This window comes from Manduca sexta, chromosome 25 (genome assembly GCF_014839805.1).
Source record: "Manduca sexta isolate Smith_Timp_Sample1 chromosome 25, JHU_Msex_v1.0, whole genome shotgun sequence".
Classification (NCBI taxonomy): Eukaryota; Metazoa; Arthropoda; class Insecta; order Lepidoptera; family Sphingidae; genus Manduca; species Manduca sexta.
Genome location: NC_051139.1, coordinates 15,285,596 through 15,302,677, shown reverse-complemented (window position 1 = coordinate 15,302,677; position 17,082 = coordinate 15,285,596). Strand labels below are relative to the sequence as shown.

The 17,082-nt window shown below is 33.5% G+C and overlaps 1 protein-coding gene across 1 annotated transcript in view; it reads right to left on the bottom strand.

The window, feature by feature from the left end:
• Positions 1–911: 911 nt before the first annotated feature.
• The window catches only part of LOC115448167 (transmembrane protein 205), a 49,276-nt gene continuing 33,105 nt past the window's right edge, over positions 912–17,082 (bottom strand). The window contains exons 3-5 of the mRNA XM_030175513.2: positions 11,808–11,971; positions 6,906–7,028; positions 912–3,254 (exon numbers count right to left, since the gene is read on the bottom strand). Of these exons, the coding sequence (XP_030031373.1) occupies positions 3,093–3,254; positions 6,906–7,028; positions 11,808–11,971 (449 nt within the window). The 3' untranslated portion in view covers positions 912–3,092. The remainder of the gene's footprint in view (positions 3,255–6,905; positions 7,029–11,807; positions 11,972–17,082) is intronic.

The following is a 17,082-nucleotide window of genomic DNA, read 5'->3' as shown; positions in this document are numbered from 1 at the left end:
TAAGTTTTTAACCACGCAATCTTTCGCAATGGTCAAAATAGGTTTTTCGTCGATTTCTTAGGGTGTAATTTTTATAAACCGGTGTTTATATGTTTGGGTTTATATGTTAGACTGTAGCCAGAGTAACTACCGTACATAATGAGACTTAACATCTCATGTCTCATCATGGTGAGGGCGGTGGAATACCAAACAATACTCTGTAATTCAAGATGTTGGATGGTATTTTTATAGTTTATGGTCGTATCGCTTACCATCAGACGAACGGCAAACTCGTCTCGTCATTCAAAGAAAGAAATAAAAATGAAACCTACTTTACTTTTTGTAATTTTTGAATGAGATTTTCATACCGTGCATGAAATAAATGTACATGAGCTGGTAGTCTATATTCGAAAACTTAAATTGGTGTACCTATGTACCTATTTGTGGCATTTGTTGTGATTTGATGTAAGTAGAATAGATACGCCTACTGGATATTTTATTAAGTCAATTCATAATATTACTTTTGATTTTTTTAGAGCTAAGTTTTTTTAAGAATAAAATAAATAAGTAGATATTTAAACACGGCCCTTAGTCACACATACAGTTCGGATTCAATAATAAGAAGCAAATCTTGAGTCTGGGTTTCAGTATATAATGCAAGGGACTTTCGGTCCCCCTACCTTTAATCCGTTACAGACATAATATTGCGGATAATAGATCTACAACAAATATTTTAGAAGTACCGGGAATGGAACACGAGTAAATTGCTTCATAGCCAGCTATTGTGCGCTGTGCAATGGAGGCTGACGTTCTTTTACTATTGTAGTCTCAAACAAGCTATTACTACTGAAGTAATCGCAGTTATGGTAGGTACTTAATTATTATATAATACACTTCTTATTGTGTTGTAAAAAAGGTAAATAAATAACGCATTTTCATTATTGTATGTATATATATTTTACAATTTAAAAGTTTTCTATCTCACGCACACCAAATCTCAAATAAATAATTTTGCACATAAACACTCAGATCATTTACGAATATATGAAATTATCAATAATACTATACCAACTTTAATTTTACAATAAATGTCGCTACTGTAACAGCATAATTAATTACATAACGAACCCTCAGCCATTAAGGCCTAAGCTGCTTGACCAGGCGGCTTCAAACCGTCATTTCAACACGTCAATCGATGATCGTGTTCAAACGGCGCGTTAAGCCGCGGTTCCATAAACACTTCAAGCGCGACAATAAAAATCCATTGCGATTTTACGAACGCGTCGTAAACGTTGCTGACTAGACAACACGGTGATCACAACAAACTTTATCTAGCGTTAACCATTTGCGCTGTCAAATTTCAAACGGAAATCGACAGAGCAGCGCAGGTCACGTTACTCAAATCGTGCGAGTGTGAACACACAAAGAGTTGCATGCCTCATAACTTCCTGCTTAAGGAGTTTGCATAAATGATGTTACACGTTGGCAAGAGTCCTGTACATTGCTTAAAACTACACTTAGAGCTAACACTATGGCAGTAGTGCAGGAAATTAGAGAGCAAACAACGAGTTTCATCAAGCAGCTTAACGATGGGCTGGCTGCGGCCGACGGCTACACACGAGCTACGGCTGTAAGTGCGTTGGCTAAAGGTCTAGTCACACAGTCATGTAGGCGGGGGACCGTACTTGTCCGTGAAATATCTGCTACTGTTCTATAACGTAGTCGTGCTTGATATTATAACAGAGAACGGTATCACCATCACCGATATCCTGCACAGCTGTGTGACTGTACCTTTATAAATAAATGCCATTTTGTGTCTGAAGCAATCGTACGCTAGAAAACTAATAGACTTAGAAATGCATGGGGAATTGAGATTTCCCCATAATTTTCACAGCTTATTGTTTCATGCCATGCAACGGCAATCGACCTCGGTCGTCATCTTGCTTCAAAAACAAACATCACTTTACGTACATCTACTTACAATTTAAAATAATTATAATTGACATATTAGGCCTCAATTAGACGATGATGTTATAAGTATGAAGAAGATCAATTAGTATGTCGAATGCATATGCAGCAGCATATTCTTAAAAAAACAGGTGCATATTTGTGATTAGGTTTTATAGAAAAATCTGACTTCAAATACTTATCATTGAAATAATCTTTCACCTCCATAAGTATCCATTACATCTATTCATGCTTTATAAGCAACATCGTCTAAAAGTCACCTAATCGTTAATTGTAATAATAAAACCTAACCTTAAACGACTAAATTTTCATAATGACACTCGTTTGTTCCGCGCGGGAACTGCGACCAGCGCGTCAAGCCATTTGTACCCGTCAAGTCAATCGAATTTACTAATTTGATAATACTATACATTTCTTAAATAAAGCGTAATAACAGACTTCACAGCCTGATTTGAAAGGAAGTGCTAGGCAGCAGAAGATACCTACACCTTTGGCAAGCCAGGACATATCGGCATTATTCTGCGGACCTGAGTCGTAATTTATCGTTAGGCACTCTTTATTTGGACTGCGATATAAGCATGAAATTCCCTTAGTCGGGTCATGATTATAAAAAATAGTACAAACGGAGCAAAATTTTAGTAAATTATCTTTTGACAGAACAACGACATCGACCAAAATAGAGGCGTGTCGATGGATTCCATATTAAAATTCCTGACATTGGCGTGAATTCAAAGTCAATGGAACAGGTTTTGGCAGTATTATTAGCTTACTATAATATGGGATTTACACGGGAATTCACTCAAGGATTTTTTAGTTACAGATACAAACTCAATTTATACCTAACCTGTTTTCAAATTTATATTATGGAATTGCAGCATTTTTCAATACAACTTACAGAAATAATTATATTATGTAAATAGGTATAATTTTTTATACAGTTCACGATGAAACGAATATTTCGCTTCCTAAAACAATGCTGAACTACATAGTAAAAAAGAATAATTCAATTTTCTGCAAGTTCTATTGAAAAATACTTTACAAAATTCTAAGTTTCAGTACATTGTTTAACATTACTTCGGGGTAAACTTATTCGATAGTATTCGACTGTCTGCTGATTCTAAACCCAACACTTCCAGCCCGTTCGCCTATTGGCACATGGAGTCGACCAGGATCATGGTGGAGTATAGCGAGCAGCCGAGCGAGATCATGGTGCCCATCGCTATAGACGAGTGGTAGGTGCGGAAGGTTTTCAGCACGCGGAGGTAGCGCGGGCAGTGAGCGAGCTCGCCTAGAATTAGACGACCGACCTGGAACAATGAGAAAACATCATTAGTTAATATTCTTAAATGTAATGGCGTTGTGGAACTTTTAGGTGGTGGTGTCTACAGAAATAATTTATTAAAACATTGCTTTCTATCAAATGAAACATCAGTTTTATTGTTGCGTTAAACACGCTTATGCAACTTTTTACATAATATTTTCCTCCCTATTTTACAACTTCTACCATGATGATACTCGTTATTCAGGGATGGATGTGATTATAATAAACATGTAAGTAATAGTTTTATTGCACATTTGCTTCTCTAATGCTATAATAAAACTGATTGAAAACGAACGAGGTACTTAATCATCTTTAAAAGGAATTGGTTGAAGGAGTGACGCTTAAAGACATGAAACCCAGAGACTAGTAATCCGCACACACAGGTCTTTTATCTCCAAAAGGGCAAGCAGAAACGTAACTAGCGCACCCACTTTCCGCTGTGTGTATTCCGTCCCATGATGTGATAGGAGATTAGCCTATCGACATATCGTACACATATTTCGGACTCCAGGCTGATACTGTGTAAAAAAACCCAATTTAATTTTGCTCCATCCGGAACGAACCCGAGTCTTCAGTACTGTAATCTTAACGTAATACCACTACGCCATCGAGGCGTAAGTCATTTAAATCCAAATAAGGTAAAAATAAAGAATTCCATTCAGTAATTATAAAAACTATGTTAATCAAGTTACCAAGTATGCAATAAAATGCCTTCAAGTTTAACGAGATTTTTAAAGAAAGTTGTAAATTAACCCTCGTCATGTTATTTACTTTGGTTACAATGTTTGTTTAATGCAGTTGCAACGTTTGAATCGAATTGAAAGCGGTAAAAATATACTCAATGTAACGGCCTTGGATTTGCAGTTATCATAGTTAAAAGACGTTTAAAATTAAGAATTCCATTTCAATCTGCATTTCGATACGTTAAATATCTCAGACACTTGAATTCTTAAAGACATTAGAAGTATTATATAAGAGAGAGAAATACTCGAGCCGTCATTCAAGAAACCTTTTTTAATGACTATTCATCAAGCCAAAATTTCCATTCTCAGCATATCCCTGCATCCATGCCCGTTAAAGAATTATTTTAAGCTAAAATTTTGACCTCTATACCGGGAATTACTAATTTATTTTTAGGAGCAAACGCTTGGCAGTTACGAATCCGGTTCATGACCTAACGATATCCAATCAGCATCACGAAGGACGTCTGATATTCTGTCGCTTATTGTTCCGTTTTAATGGCTTCTACATGTAATTCCGCCAAACCACAAAGGACTAAAAATAGTTTTGTTACTACCCTGCCTAAATCCAATTATAAAAAGTATTAATCTAAATCGGTAGAACTTTTTTGTTCTGAATATTACTTACTACCTTTTTATTTACCAACAGATTATAATAAATATTATGTTTATGAATGAACTGTATAACGTTTCTTTAGTTAAATTGTTTAATGTATCGGCAGTTAGATCGCCCTGCAGTTGCAGACTGCATTACAACACAAAAGCAATCAACTGCATAATTATCAATTGAATTTAATTTTGACTATACCCATTCATTTGGCGCGGCTTTTCTGTAAAAAAGTTATTATATTTCTAGATTATTCTACAAAACTATTTATCTCCTATAATGCATTGTATAACTAGTGTTCTAAGTATAGATAGGTCATGTTGTTCGCATCGTTTACTACGAATATACATCGATCAGTGAATCATTGAAGACAATGCACGAAGGCCACAGGTGCGCTATTGTGTAACACTCTGTAACTGTTACTGGACAATTTACTAGTTTCCACCTGTTGAATTTTCTAATTGAAGTTCAATTATACTGCGCAGTAGGCTCATTATCTGTAATTACTGAGTTCTGCGCGCGACCCCGTCAGAATATTTTCTTTTTATTTACAAATATTTTTGGATTTTTGTTTGGAGATCTGCTTAATATAAATACGTCGAAATCCGTTCAGCCGTTTTTACGTGATATGCAAATTTTTAAACGATTATTTTAGTATGACACGATTCATCTAAATTCTAAAATGAGTATTCAATTGGTTATTGTGAAGATTTGGCATAACTTTTCGAGATAAACCACCTGTCTTTCCAAATAGAAATTCCGTGTTAATGCTTTCATGTGGAATATTTTCCATTAATGTTCTACTTGCTCTTGGTAATGTAAGTTTTCAAGGTAATATAACACCACTAATAGAATAATAAGTTGTTACTTTGTAATTCTAGGTACAAAATTATTTTTAGAAGGTTTTTATGAAAACACTATTTTCCACAATAGCTCATAAAAACATTACCATTTGCATTACCATTACAACATTCAATATCGTAGCAATTCCATTACATTCTTGCAGTTAATAAAATATATTTATTTGTAATTTTACTGCAAAGGTTTACTTGGTAATAATAGAGGACCATAAATGTATTTTTTGTTTTGTAATAATTGTTATTCATAATCAAATACTGTTTATAATAGGTACGCTATCACCATTTATATTTCACTCTAAATAAAGTAAATCGATGAAAATAATACCACCACGGTAGAACAAAACACATTAGAGACTAATATAAAAATAATTTTATTTTTGAATTATTACTTTAATTATTTTCTTATGTTCATATCTTTGCGATTAATTCAACAAAATCATTTTATGGTTTTGTGTCATTACATGACCCAGTTTTAGTAAACATTTTTATACTTTCCTTAGAAAAGTATACTTAACTGTATTTGATCTAACTGTCAATGTATTTTCGTCTCTATCACGTGAGGCAATGACTAATAACTGTTATTTGCAACGACGGACAGTTTGAGGGACAACTCTTTGAGTACACTTTGGAAGTTATCCAAAAGCGAGGAGCCAAGAAATTGGAACTAAATGGAGTCATTCACTTATGTAATTGATGTTCTTAACACATATCTGATTATTATTGTTGTTAAATATCTTTTGGAACTTATTTATGGACGGAGGGATATATTTTGTATTTATTTGGATGGCAACTATCGTTCAAGGGCATTGAACCTGCTCGTTTCGACAACTTTCGCATGCATTTGCATGGTTGCATCAATAAATATAATTGCAGACACGTCAATATTATTCTTTATTATTCCAACAATCGTTAGAGATCGCATGTCACTGATCGTCATAATATTTAAACACACACTCATTACCATCCGTGCCAATTCCCTTTTTGGATATGTTATTCCAACATTTAAATAGTTCCGATGGAAATATTACTGACGAAGCACGTGTAGAAGTCGACGCGGTAGACTCTCTCGATAATTACAAATTAATTACTACAAGCACCGGTACGTAGCGTGCAGGTAATTACATTATTAACTGAACACGTTCCGTTCTACTATACACTCAGATTGGGGAGTACGCAAAAATGATATATGCCCTCTATTGCTTACGAAGACATGATAATATGGATTCTCTTGAATTCAATGTGTATGCCTACAACATCAAACATCTGAAAATTTATTTCTGTATCATTACCCTCCTTTGCTAGTCAGTCTGTTCATTCCTTTGCAAATAAAAAAAAATTGAACGATAGCAATGTACATATTATGTGAAGATTTTGATTTGCTGAAATATGTTATAAATAAAGGTATTTATATTATTCAATATAATACTCACTTCTTGGCCACCCCCCGCTGCCTCTTCCATTTGTGTTTTGACATGCTTGGCGCGCAGCATAGGCCGCACCAGCCGGAGCCGCACGTACGACTCGATGCTGAATACGGCTAGCAGCAGGGCTAACTGCAACGCAATACATACAGCTTAATAGAAGCGGAAGATTATGAGAATAATTGCCAGGGGAATTTAGGCTTAATAGCATCTATCAAAATATGGTTGTGTCTCAGTGGGGAAGTTCAAAAAGTACACTGTTTCCGGATTTTAGATTTCGTATGCAAACACAGAATGTATTCATTCCACTTCCGTTTGTTTATAAGTAGGATAAGTCTGAGAGGTTCAGACCCTATAAATTTTGGGTTGCCTTTCCGATATTAAAATAATCCGTTATCTTCCGTTTTTTAAATAATTTTGTCACGCTAAACGTTAAGTACGGATAACGAATGCCGAAAACTCTACTTAATATTTTAAAAAATGTAAAATGAGAAGCGGAACTATGTTTCAAATTGGGATATGCGTTTCTTCTGCCATCTCACAACTCATTAAGTTGTAATTTGATCAATAGCACTGCAGCTGTTACTAAATCGGCAAAAACAAACTATCATAAATAAACGTAGCTTCTAATTACAAAATTAATCGACTTTTTGCATTCCGGCACGTTTAGTTACTAAATTACTCGGAACTCGGCTAGCTAGTGCGAGCATTAAGTAATGAATCGAATAACAATGAGGATTCTTTAAAAATGTGTGGAAAATATTGTCGTTTACAATTAGGCCAGTTAATGTGTGTAATCCCAATATTTTAATAAATTTATTCTTTTTTACTGTAACCAACTATAACAAAGTTGCCGTATGTTCCTAAGGTTGCTTTGTCACGAATCTACAAGCGCCAAAGCTATCAATCAGCTTATATAAATTAGCAAATCTAGCTCTCGGAAGGAACAATAGATTATAGAGTTGTGCCCTTGAGCTAGCCACTTTCATAAGTGTTGCCAGTTAATAATTCGCGCAGGTTAGTTCCACTTCCGATTCCTGGAATATTTCCAGAGTTATAGTGGACCAGTTAATGTGACCTTTGCCGCAAACCTTGTCTTTATCTCGGATTAAAAGGCGACTGTCACTTATCTGTTGTATTGAGCAATGTTTAATTACTGTCTAGGGCTGGCAGAAATGTCAATGGTACCTGTGTAATGTATATTATGCAAATTTAAATATCATTTAAAGGGCTAATGCTTTTTAGAAGGTCAAAGCTAACAATAATTAATAATCATGGATATTTCGGCCTTTAAAATTTCGTCATATTAAATTTTAAAGGCCGAAATATCCATGATTATTAATTATTTTTACGTTTTTCTTTCAACTGCGAGAACTAATCACTAACTAGACGTGAATTTAAATTCTTTACTTGCCAATACTTGTTTAGTTACCCAGATTAAAGCCGAAACAAAATGTATGAAAATGGACCTTGAGCTACCACCTTAATCGACATTAATGTCAATTTTGTTATTGAAATAATAATTGCGTATGTGTGTAATTCAAAGACATATTTTCATGTACATTATAAATCGTTTTTTTAGTAATAAATACCATTAACGAAACGAGTTAAAACGAATTATAAATCACCTTTAAATGTGCAAAAAATGACATTTGAATACAATTAAATAATGATTGCTTAAATTGTGAATACTGCCGTGTCCTCCAAGTAAACATGAAATAAGTTTATTATTGTGTATTTTAAAACAAATATTTAGATTCGACCTTTACATGGTCACGTATATCTTCCTCGCGAATAATATTTAAACTTATATTTAATACATGACCTCAACACTTCAATAATTACCATTAGATGTATTCATTGCAAATTTACTTGCTACCTTGAAATTGTTTCCACATTTTATTAGATACTCATTATTACATTATAATAATATGATTAATGTATGTAATATGGGAAACCTTGTTTTGTAATATGGCAACCCTGTCTGTACAAACAGTCCCAAGGTTGCACGCACCTCTCTATTCAGTTACAATTAGCAAATAATTGGTTATTTTCTACTAAGTTTATAACATGAGTGTTGTCTGTAAAATGTCGGCTTTAATCATCGTTATGAGCTACACATTGTTGTTATTTGTAATGAATATTCTAGCTTAGTTTTGTATTTTTTTTTGGTTCTGCGTAACCGATTGCTATTGCAACTACAATTCTAGTTCATTTAATCGTTATTCAGTGCGTTAGTTCTGTATTTGGAATGGAGGAATGTGAAGGAAGATCTATAAGATGTATTTCATCAATATCTTATTGGCTGCATTGTATAATGGCTCTTGGAACTTTCGCAACTATTTCTTAGAAGTGTAGTTCTCGACAACACGTTAACTTTATCTGCATTATATCTTATCCTTTCTTAGTAACACTATTTTGAAGATAAACACTGAATCAGATTTACACTATTCCTTCTAGGTCCACTGAGTGTAGTCTAAACAAGGTTAAAAGCAAAGTGGGTGAAGGATCCATTTAGAAAGAAGGTTAAGACGATAAATATATTGAAGAGGCTATCAAAATGTCATTCAATTACCCTCTTCAAATCTGCCGTCACATAATTTCTCTACAAGGAAGCAATTATATGTCAAAATATATCGAAAAGTTAGTCTTCAATTTATGCAATCATAGTTTATCAGATTCTAAAGTATTTACTGCGCTCCTTTGAACCTGTAGTTAATTTTAGTTGTATAGATTAACCGTTATACTCGTAAGTAATTTTTACATGATTCATGTATCATTAATCAATATCATGTTCCAGCTTCAACTGATGTTACTGACCTACAATCATCAAAGACCTTGGGAATAGATAAAAGGATATCTTTTCCGCATATGTTAATGACTTGCACGCATGTTAATGCCTTTAGTTATTTATAGAATGAATGTAATTATTGTTTGAAGTAGAGATTACAACATTCTCAGGTTTAGTAGCGCAAAACAAGTTGCTTTTAAAATTTAATTAGCTTTAATTTTAATTAGGCTTAGATTAGGAAGAAATCTTGCAGATTGTGAGTTCCGCATTTTTACAATGTAAACAATCATAGCGAGTTGTCTTCTGCAAATTTTGAAGCTTGCAGGACTTATGGCGTAGGTATATAGAATTATTGTATTGTTATTAATGTGTATGCATCTGGAAGTTTTTACGCAATACACTGCTTCGAGGACTTAAACTTAGCAAGAATAAGGCATATACAATTAGACGAAGACAAACATTAGTAAAATAATAATCTATACTAAGTTTACGTAAAAAATAGAAATTTTAATATGTTAACAGGCTATTTCAAAACCTGAATCATACCCATACTTATAGATTTTCTTAAGTTGTTTGTACATGACACGTGGCGATAATGGCAATGTCGATAACAGTTTCATTCGGTTTAAAAATTGATATAGGTAATCCATTATACGCCGTGCAAAGTTCGCGCAATGACAAAGTTGAAACTTTAGACTTTACCCATACGTTATCAGCTCAATGTACTACTTATTGCATTATTGTAATCGATTTTTTGTTGCAATTTACTTTATTTTAGATGAGTCGTAAATAGAAGTCCACAGTACTCAAAGAACGTATTTAGCTGGATAAAAATCCAAATTGGAACATTAAAATAAAGTTTATTATATTTCTTTACTATTGTTATAATTTTTTCTACTGTTAATTAATCATAAGTAAGTTAGAATTCTGTAAATTCTATGCCGCTATTTTTGGTTAACTTGGTTCAAACATTTAATTTATATTATTTCAATCAATAAAACTTTGTGATCATGACTCGTATTCTATTACGAATGTTGCAACAAATGTAATTCTGAGAACATTATTCCTAAATACTACAAATTATTACTCCAAATAAAGGTATAATGGTTAATACCAGCTCAAGACCATGTTGGTTATTAGGCCTAGGTTAGCTATTAGCATGCTTGATAGTAATCATGCAAGTTGTTTTAAAGTTCTTACTTTGTCAATTAGCATTATTTCATATTATTAAAAGAATAAAAAAACATGTTCCAGATGTAAAAATATTTTAACATTTAAATGATTTATTGCCATGTTTGTTACGGTTATCGAATTATTTTGTTTATTTTTTATCGAGTAGGTAGTGAATGTAACTGGTCTTTAATCGAATATCGATTAATTCGATTAAGGCCAAAGCCTTTAGCGAAACGAATTCGATCGGCGAACACCGTTGCTTCGACATTTCCGTCGATCACTTTCTTCATAAAATTTTGTTATTTTTTTAGTAATAAATCTGTCATGGTGTTTTTATCGTTAACATTTTTTACTAATGCATTATGCTTGCAGGGACAGAAGCGAAACTTACATTAGCTATGTTTATTTATTCGGATTGCAAGCGCCGCGCGGCGTTACCATGCCACGGGCTTTTTAGCAATGCGATAATAGTTTCAGTAAATTGTCAGTGAAATGACCTCGTCATTAATGTTGAGTAGCTTTCGACGCCATTATAATGTTGTAGGCAATTGTAAATATAATAAAACTCTTCCTACTGTACCTACTGATCTACTAATTTGTAATTTAAGGCGATATTATGGATAATTTATAAATTAATGAATACCTATCAGCTCATTGGACGTGAAACCGTGACCTTAAGCGCAATATCAGCGAAAAGTTACGTAATAAAAATATTAACGGACGTGCAAAGGTTTAGTGTTGCATTATTCTGACGTAAATATTATAGCTTTAATAAGACACGTATAAAAAGCAACTTTAAACATTTACAAATATTGTACTTTTTCGAATACACGTCAATATACAGATATGGATATGCTATATTTCCAGATCAGTAAGCCTTAATAGTAATAATATCATAGTCCTATTTCAAATACAAAATGGTGGAAGGTTTTGAATTTTGTGCTCACCTGTACCCAGGAAGTGTTCTCGAACTTGGTGAGGCACTGAGTTCTGAAGTAGGCGAGGAGTCCCAGCAGGCTGACGGTCGCGTTGAACGCGTAGTACACGGGGAACAGGACAGTTTGCACGCGCCCGAACTCGTGACGGGGCAGCGAGAAGTAAAGGACGATACCTGGAGAAACATATATTTCTTTTATTGTTAATTGCAGTGAATGGTGAGACGAGGATGCCGCTCGTCTCATGGTCAGCTCATAAACAGTAGTAACACTATACAGAACATTGAATTAAGTACTGCACGGCACTACACTGCGCTCGTCACCCTGAGACATGAGAAATTCAGTCTACTAATGCAGTAATTACTTTATACAATAAAGATCCTGTTGAATTAAAGTAATTAAACGAGGATATAAGTAGCCGTGTTGAGGATAATAAAGATCCTCGTATAAGCCAAGAAAATCTTAATGAAAGAAAATATTGAAGTGCATAACCATCTTATCATAAAAGGAAGAAATTTAACCCATTGCGACACCTAGTAATTAGTTTACCTCGATATGTTTTCAGTAGCTCACACAGGTTAGCTGTGCTTACATTTTAGAGACCCGGAAAAGGTAAGTGAATCATATTCAATTCGCGTAGGGCAATTGTGAATAATCTGCGAAGAGGAGTTACCCTTCAGAGATTACACGGCGGATGCATTACATCCAATCAAATGCGAACGAACTCCACCGCCAAATTGATCGCTAGAGCAATTTTAGGTAAGATGTGTCATCGTGTACGATCGGCAGTTGCGAAGGGTGAAAATATACAAAAGGATATTCGTTTTTCTACAAATTAATAAGTAGAATTGGCATAATTATTTGTCAATTTTGTTTTTATAGAAGCCAGTAACTGCTACAGAAAAGATACCAATTATTTTTGTAAGGTAGTTGTGCTGTCCAAATCAATAGGCCAATTTAATAGCCCTAGTCGAAACTGGCTACATTCAAGTCTGCTTATCAATCATCAAACGTTTTTCTAACACCTCGAGGTTCATGATTGGTCTCAAACATCCGGGATATATCATTGATTCTTATATTGTGTGATTATTCTACACGATAATCTTTTGTTTTTATAGTTGACATGTTAAGGTGGTAGCTCAAGGTCCATTTTCATACATTTTGTTTCGGCTTTAATCTGGGTAACTAAACAAGTATTGGCAAGTAAAGAATTCACGTAGTTAGTGATTAGCAAAAGAAAAAAAAATAATTAATAATCATGGATATTTCGGCCTTTAAAATTTAATATGACGAAATTTTAAAGGCAGAAATATCCATGATTATTAATTATTTTTACATTTTTCTTCAACTGCGAGAACTAATCACTAACTAGACGTGAATTTAAATTCTTTACTTGCCAATACTTGTTTAGTTACCCAGATTAAAGCCGAAACAAAATGTATGAAAATGGACCTTGAGCTACCACCTTAATTGATTCGGTAAATGTAGTTAAATGTTTACATAAGGTGATAATCAACTTGTAGGGTTAAGAAATTTTGTAAGGATGTTGAAAGGCCATTTACATTACAAAAATTTTCACTATTTTAACTATTGATAAATTAATTAGAAAGCCCAAAAAATCGTTAGAAAGATGTCCTAAAAAGGTTATAAGTATCTGTTATGAAACATGATGTTTTTTAAATATCTAATACCTCAGATGAGCATGGCCCCATGCAGTACTTTGTAATTCAAAATTTTTAAATGGTATTGACAATTTTGTTGCTTTTATTTGATACTTATCGACATTACGCTGATCCTGACTCAATAACAGCAGTATAATTAAAATATGTAAAAATGTCCAAAGGCGACTTTCAATGCATTAAAGTAATTTTATGCATTATCTTGTATTGATTCCGCAATTTCGGACACTCACTTTATTTTATACTTTTTTTTTATTCGCGGACCACCTTTTCATACCTCTTTATTTGTCACATTCGATTATTTTCAATAAACGCGATACTGGCCATGAATAGCCATATTAATGTTTATCACTCAGATTCGTTGCTAATGTCGAGATGGTATAATTTCTGGGAAATATTACGCCTTCTAAATAAATTATAGTCAGGTGATTGTAACGTTTATTTTACCTATTGTCGCGGTTTGGTCATTTTACAAAACAAATAATATCTATGATTGTATGGCGAACCGAAGTGAAGTCACTTATAGTCCGACTGATGCTCGTGGTAGGATATATTTTATATCCGCGCGTATAGTGACCACCGTACACAAGATGTTGAAACCCGCTATAGTGGCCCACGTAAGTGTGTCGCGTTCCGGGATCAGTCTGTTTCTATCCGTGACTAACAGGCCGGCATAATTGTGTCGACTGTCGAGGGGTAATCATCTCTCGTCAGTCGACATTCTATTGGACTCCACTCCACTTACCATCAGGTGCAGAGAGGTCACTTTGCCTACAAAAGTACAAGTACAAAAAACTATTTGCATTAGATATTTGTTTACTAGAAATTTACACTGATATCTTCAATAAATTACTTTTAGGAGCTACTCAGACGTGCTGAATGACATACAAATTATTAAGATTAGGTTAATGACTTCGGATCAATTATATTGTTCGGGCATAGCATATGAGACGAAGCAATAATGATTATTGATAGCCTGTCAAGGGTTTGTAAATTGAATTTACTGGTAGTTGAGGTAGCCAATTTGGAAACAATAAAATCATGTAACATCACAAAGGTACTTTAATTGAGGATATGGTAAAAGTAAATTTCATGAGAATCGAATATGGTTTCAAGGAAAATTATAATTAGCGTGTTCGAAATGAACTCGCGATCTTCAAATACTTTTTCATTACGTAATTATTGCAACGTTCCGCTTTGCGCAGAATTCGCGTGTAGGTAATTCAAATTGGGATAAAATTATTGTTCGAAAACTATTATAAAGAGTTTTAAAGTATCTATGATGCTATAAATCTATGGACGATGGTTTCGTGCCCGCTTCGCTTTTGTTTCAGATTTTTTTATAGAATATCCATAAAATAATAAAAAATCATAAATAGGTATATATTCTTGTTATTACAAAACATAAATTAAGTAAATTTCATTTTATTGTTCAGTAACCGTTTTTTATACGTATTGTTTAAAATATTTCATAAATCAGGTTTGTTTTTTATTCTTCCAGTCATGTTTACACAGTTTTTGTTTTGTAAATAATTATCATAATTGCCACTTTGTTATTATGACATGGGTGGTCGGAAAAAAAGGGAAAATTATGTATAATGCAGTTGTTAGGTTATTTAATATTTTTTGTTTTAAAATTATGATTTGATTTTATCAAGTTTGTTTTTGCAAACAGTATGTATCTTCTTATACGGCTTAAAAAAATGTTTGAAGTGCACTGGTGCATAGCTCGTGCCTGGATTATATCTAATTAACAATTATTTATAAGTTTATATGATGCTTGTATCATGTAATATAATCGACTACACTCTTAGTGTGATAAATATTTCAAACATGTATTTTGAAGTATAGATCATTTCATTCACGAAGACGCGCCCCTCTACTTGCCCTAATCTCTTACAGTGTGCGCGAGCAGCATACGTACACACGCACACTACGATAAATAGCGTGAGGGAAAGTGTTTGGGTTAGCCCTTTACCCCGCGACACTTCGCTCAAAAAGTGGTGGTGCGCGTCTTCGTGAATGAAATTACCCACAGCAATAATAGCAAGATATAAAAATCACCGCAATATACAATTTATGTTTAAAATATATATTTAATTGATTTTAACATGTAATTACAGTCGAAGATTAATTATACTTTATAAAAAGTCGTTCCGGAGTTGTGAAACTGGAAATTAGCTCCCACAGTGCTTCGAATACTTTTATCCATTTCGAGAATTACATCATTATTTTCACATGAAGAAAGCATCAGATATCATTTACGCTTGTGCAAAAAGTGCGGCCGAATCACAAGAAGCCATAACTTGTGCCATAACTATATTTCGTTGGATTTGTGTTAATATTACGTGTCATTTTTATACAATTGATGACGAGATGAGAAAATTTTATGGTAAACTTCGCTAGCACATTAACAGTAGCACCACATGAGTTTTGAAATTATTCAAAAAGTAAGCAAGCGTCACAAAACCTTTTAGCGCCTAATTATATTGGCTTCAATAACATTTCGATAATATTACAAAAATACTTTTCCTTGGAAAGAAATAGACAAAGGGGTGGTCTCTACTCAATGGGATTTTCACATAAATAAGCGGATACGCGATCATGATTTGTGTAAGAAAATCACGAAGCTATAATAAACAAAAATTAACTTGACGCTTACATTCAAAGGATAAATATAATTATAAAGCGTGGAGCAAGTAATAAATTTATTATTCAGTTCTCCTCAGGTAAAGGCCATGAATGCAACATTTGTATTTAAAATCTACTTTTAAATGCCTTCAGGGTTTAATATATGATTTATCGGGTATTGTGCCCAAAATATTAAGGTTTATTTACGTGCTAATTATTATTATGTAATTCTACATGTTCTATAGGATTTTTTATGTATATTTTAGAAATAAAATATGGTTAATAGACTTCATATAGCTTCGCTATTCTAAGTTAATTCTTAAATTTTTATATAATGCATTTAAAGTTGCTTCAATTAAAAATTATCCATGAAATGACAAATAAATTTGGTGCCATTTTATATAGATGGCAGACGAACAAAGTTGCATTCACGTGGCCCAAAACAAACTGACTGACACTTCCTTAAAAGTACAACTGTTTTTATCCGTGCATTTCTAATGAGATATCAATCTTTACCTTTCTCAGCTTTATCAAAACATTAGTACAGTTTGGTCATGTTTTGACGCATTCCTGTATTAGGAAAGTTTCCTAGAACGGAACGTGACTGTGTTGAAAATTTTCCGAAGCAGATATGACTCTTATTATTGAAACGTTGGTTAATGACCTCGTATAAATAGGCAAGTGATTTGTAATCCTTACCACCTATGTCGGAGAATTTTGCGCAAGTAATTAGGTACGACAAAACGACTACAATCCTTAAGGGTAGCGTAGTCTAAGAATATTGTAGTCACGATATCTTTTAACGGTCGTTACAAATACGCCGGCTTGTTTAATTGCTTCTTCATATCGCTTAGGATCCAATATAGTACGTAGATAGGTACGCGTGCCGGTAGATTCTAGAAGTTATGAATTTGTTTCTTATTTGAGGAAAATAATTGAATCGACAAGTCAATTACTATTGGGAATCACCAAAGTAT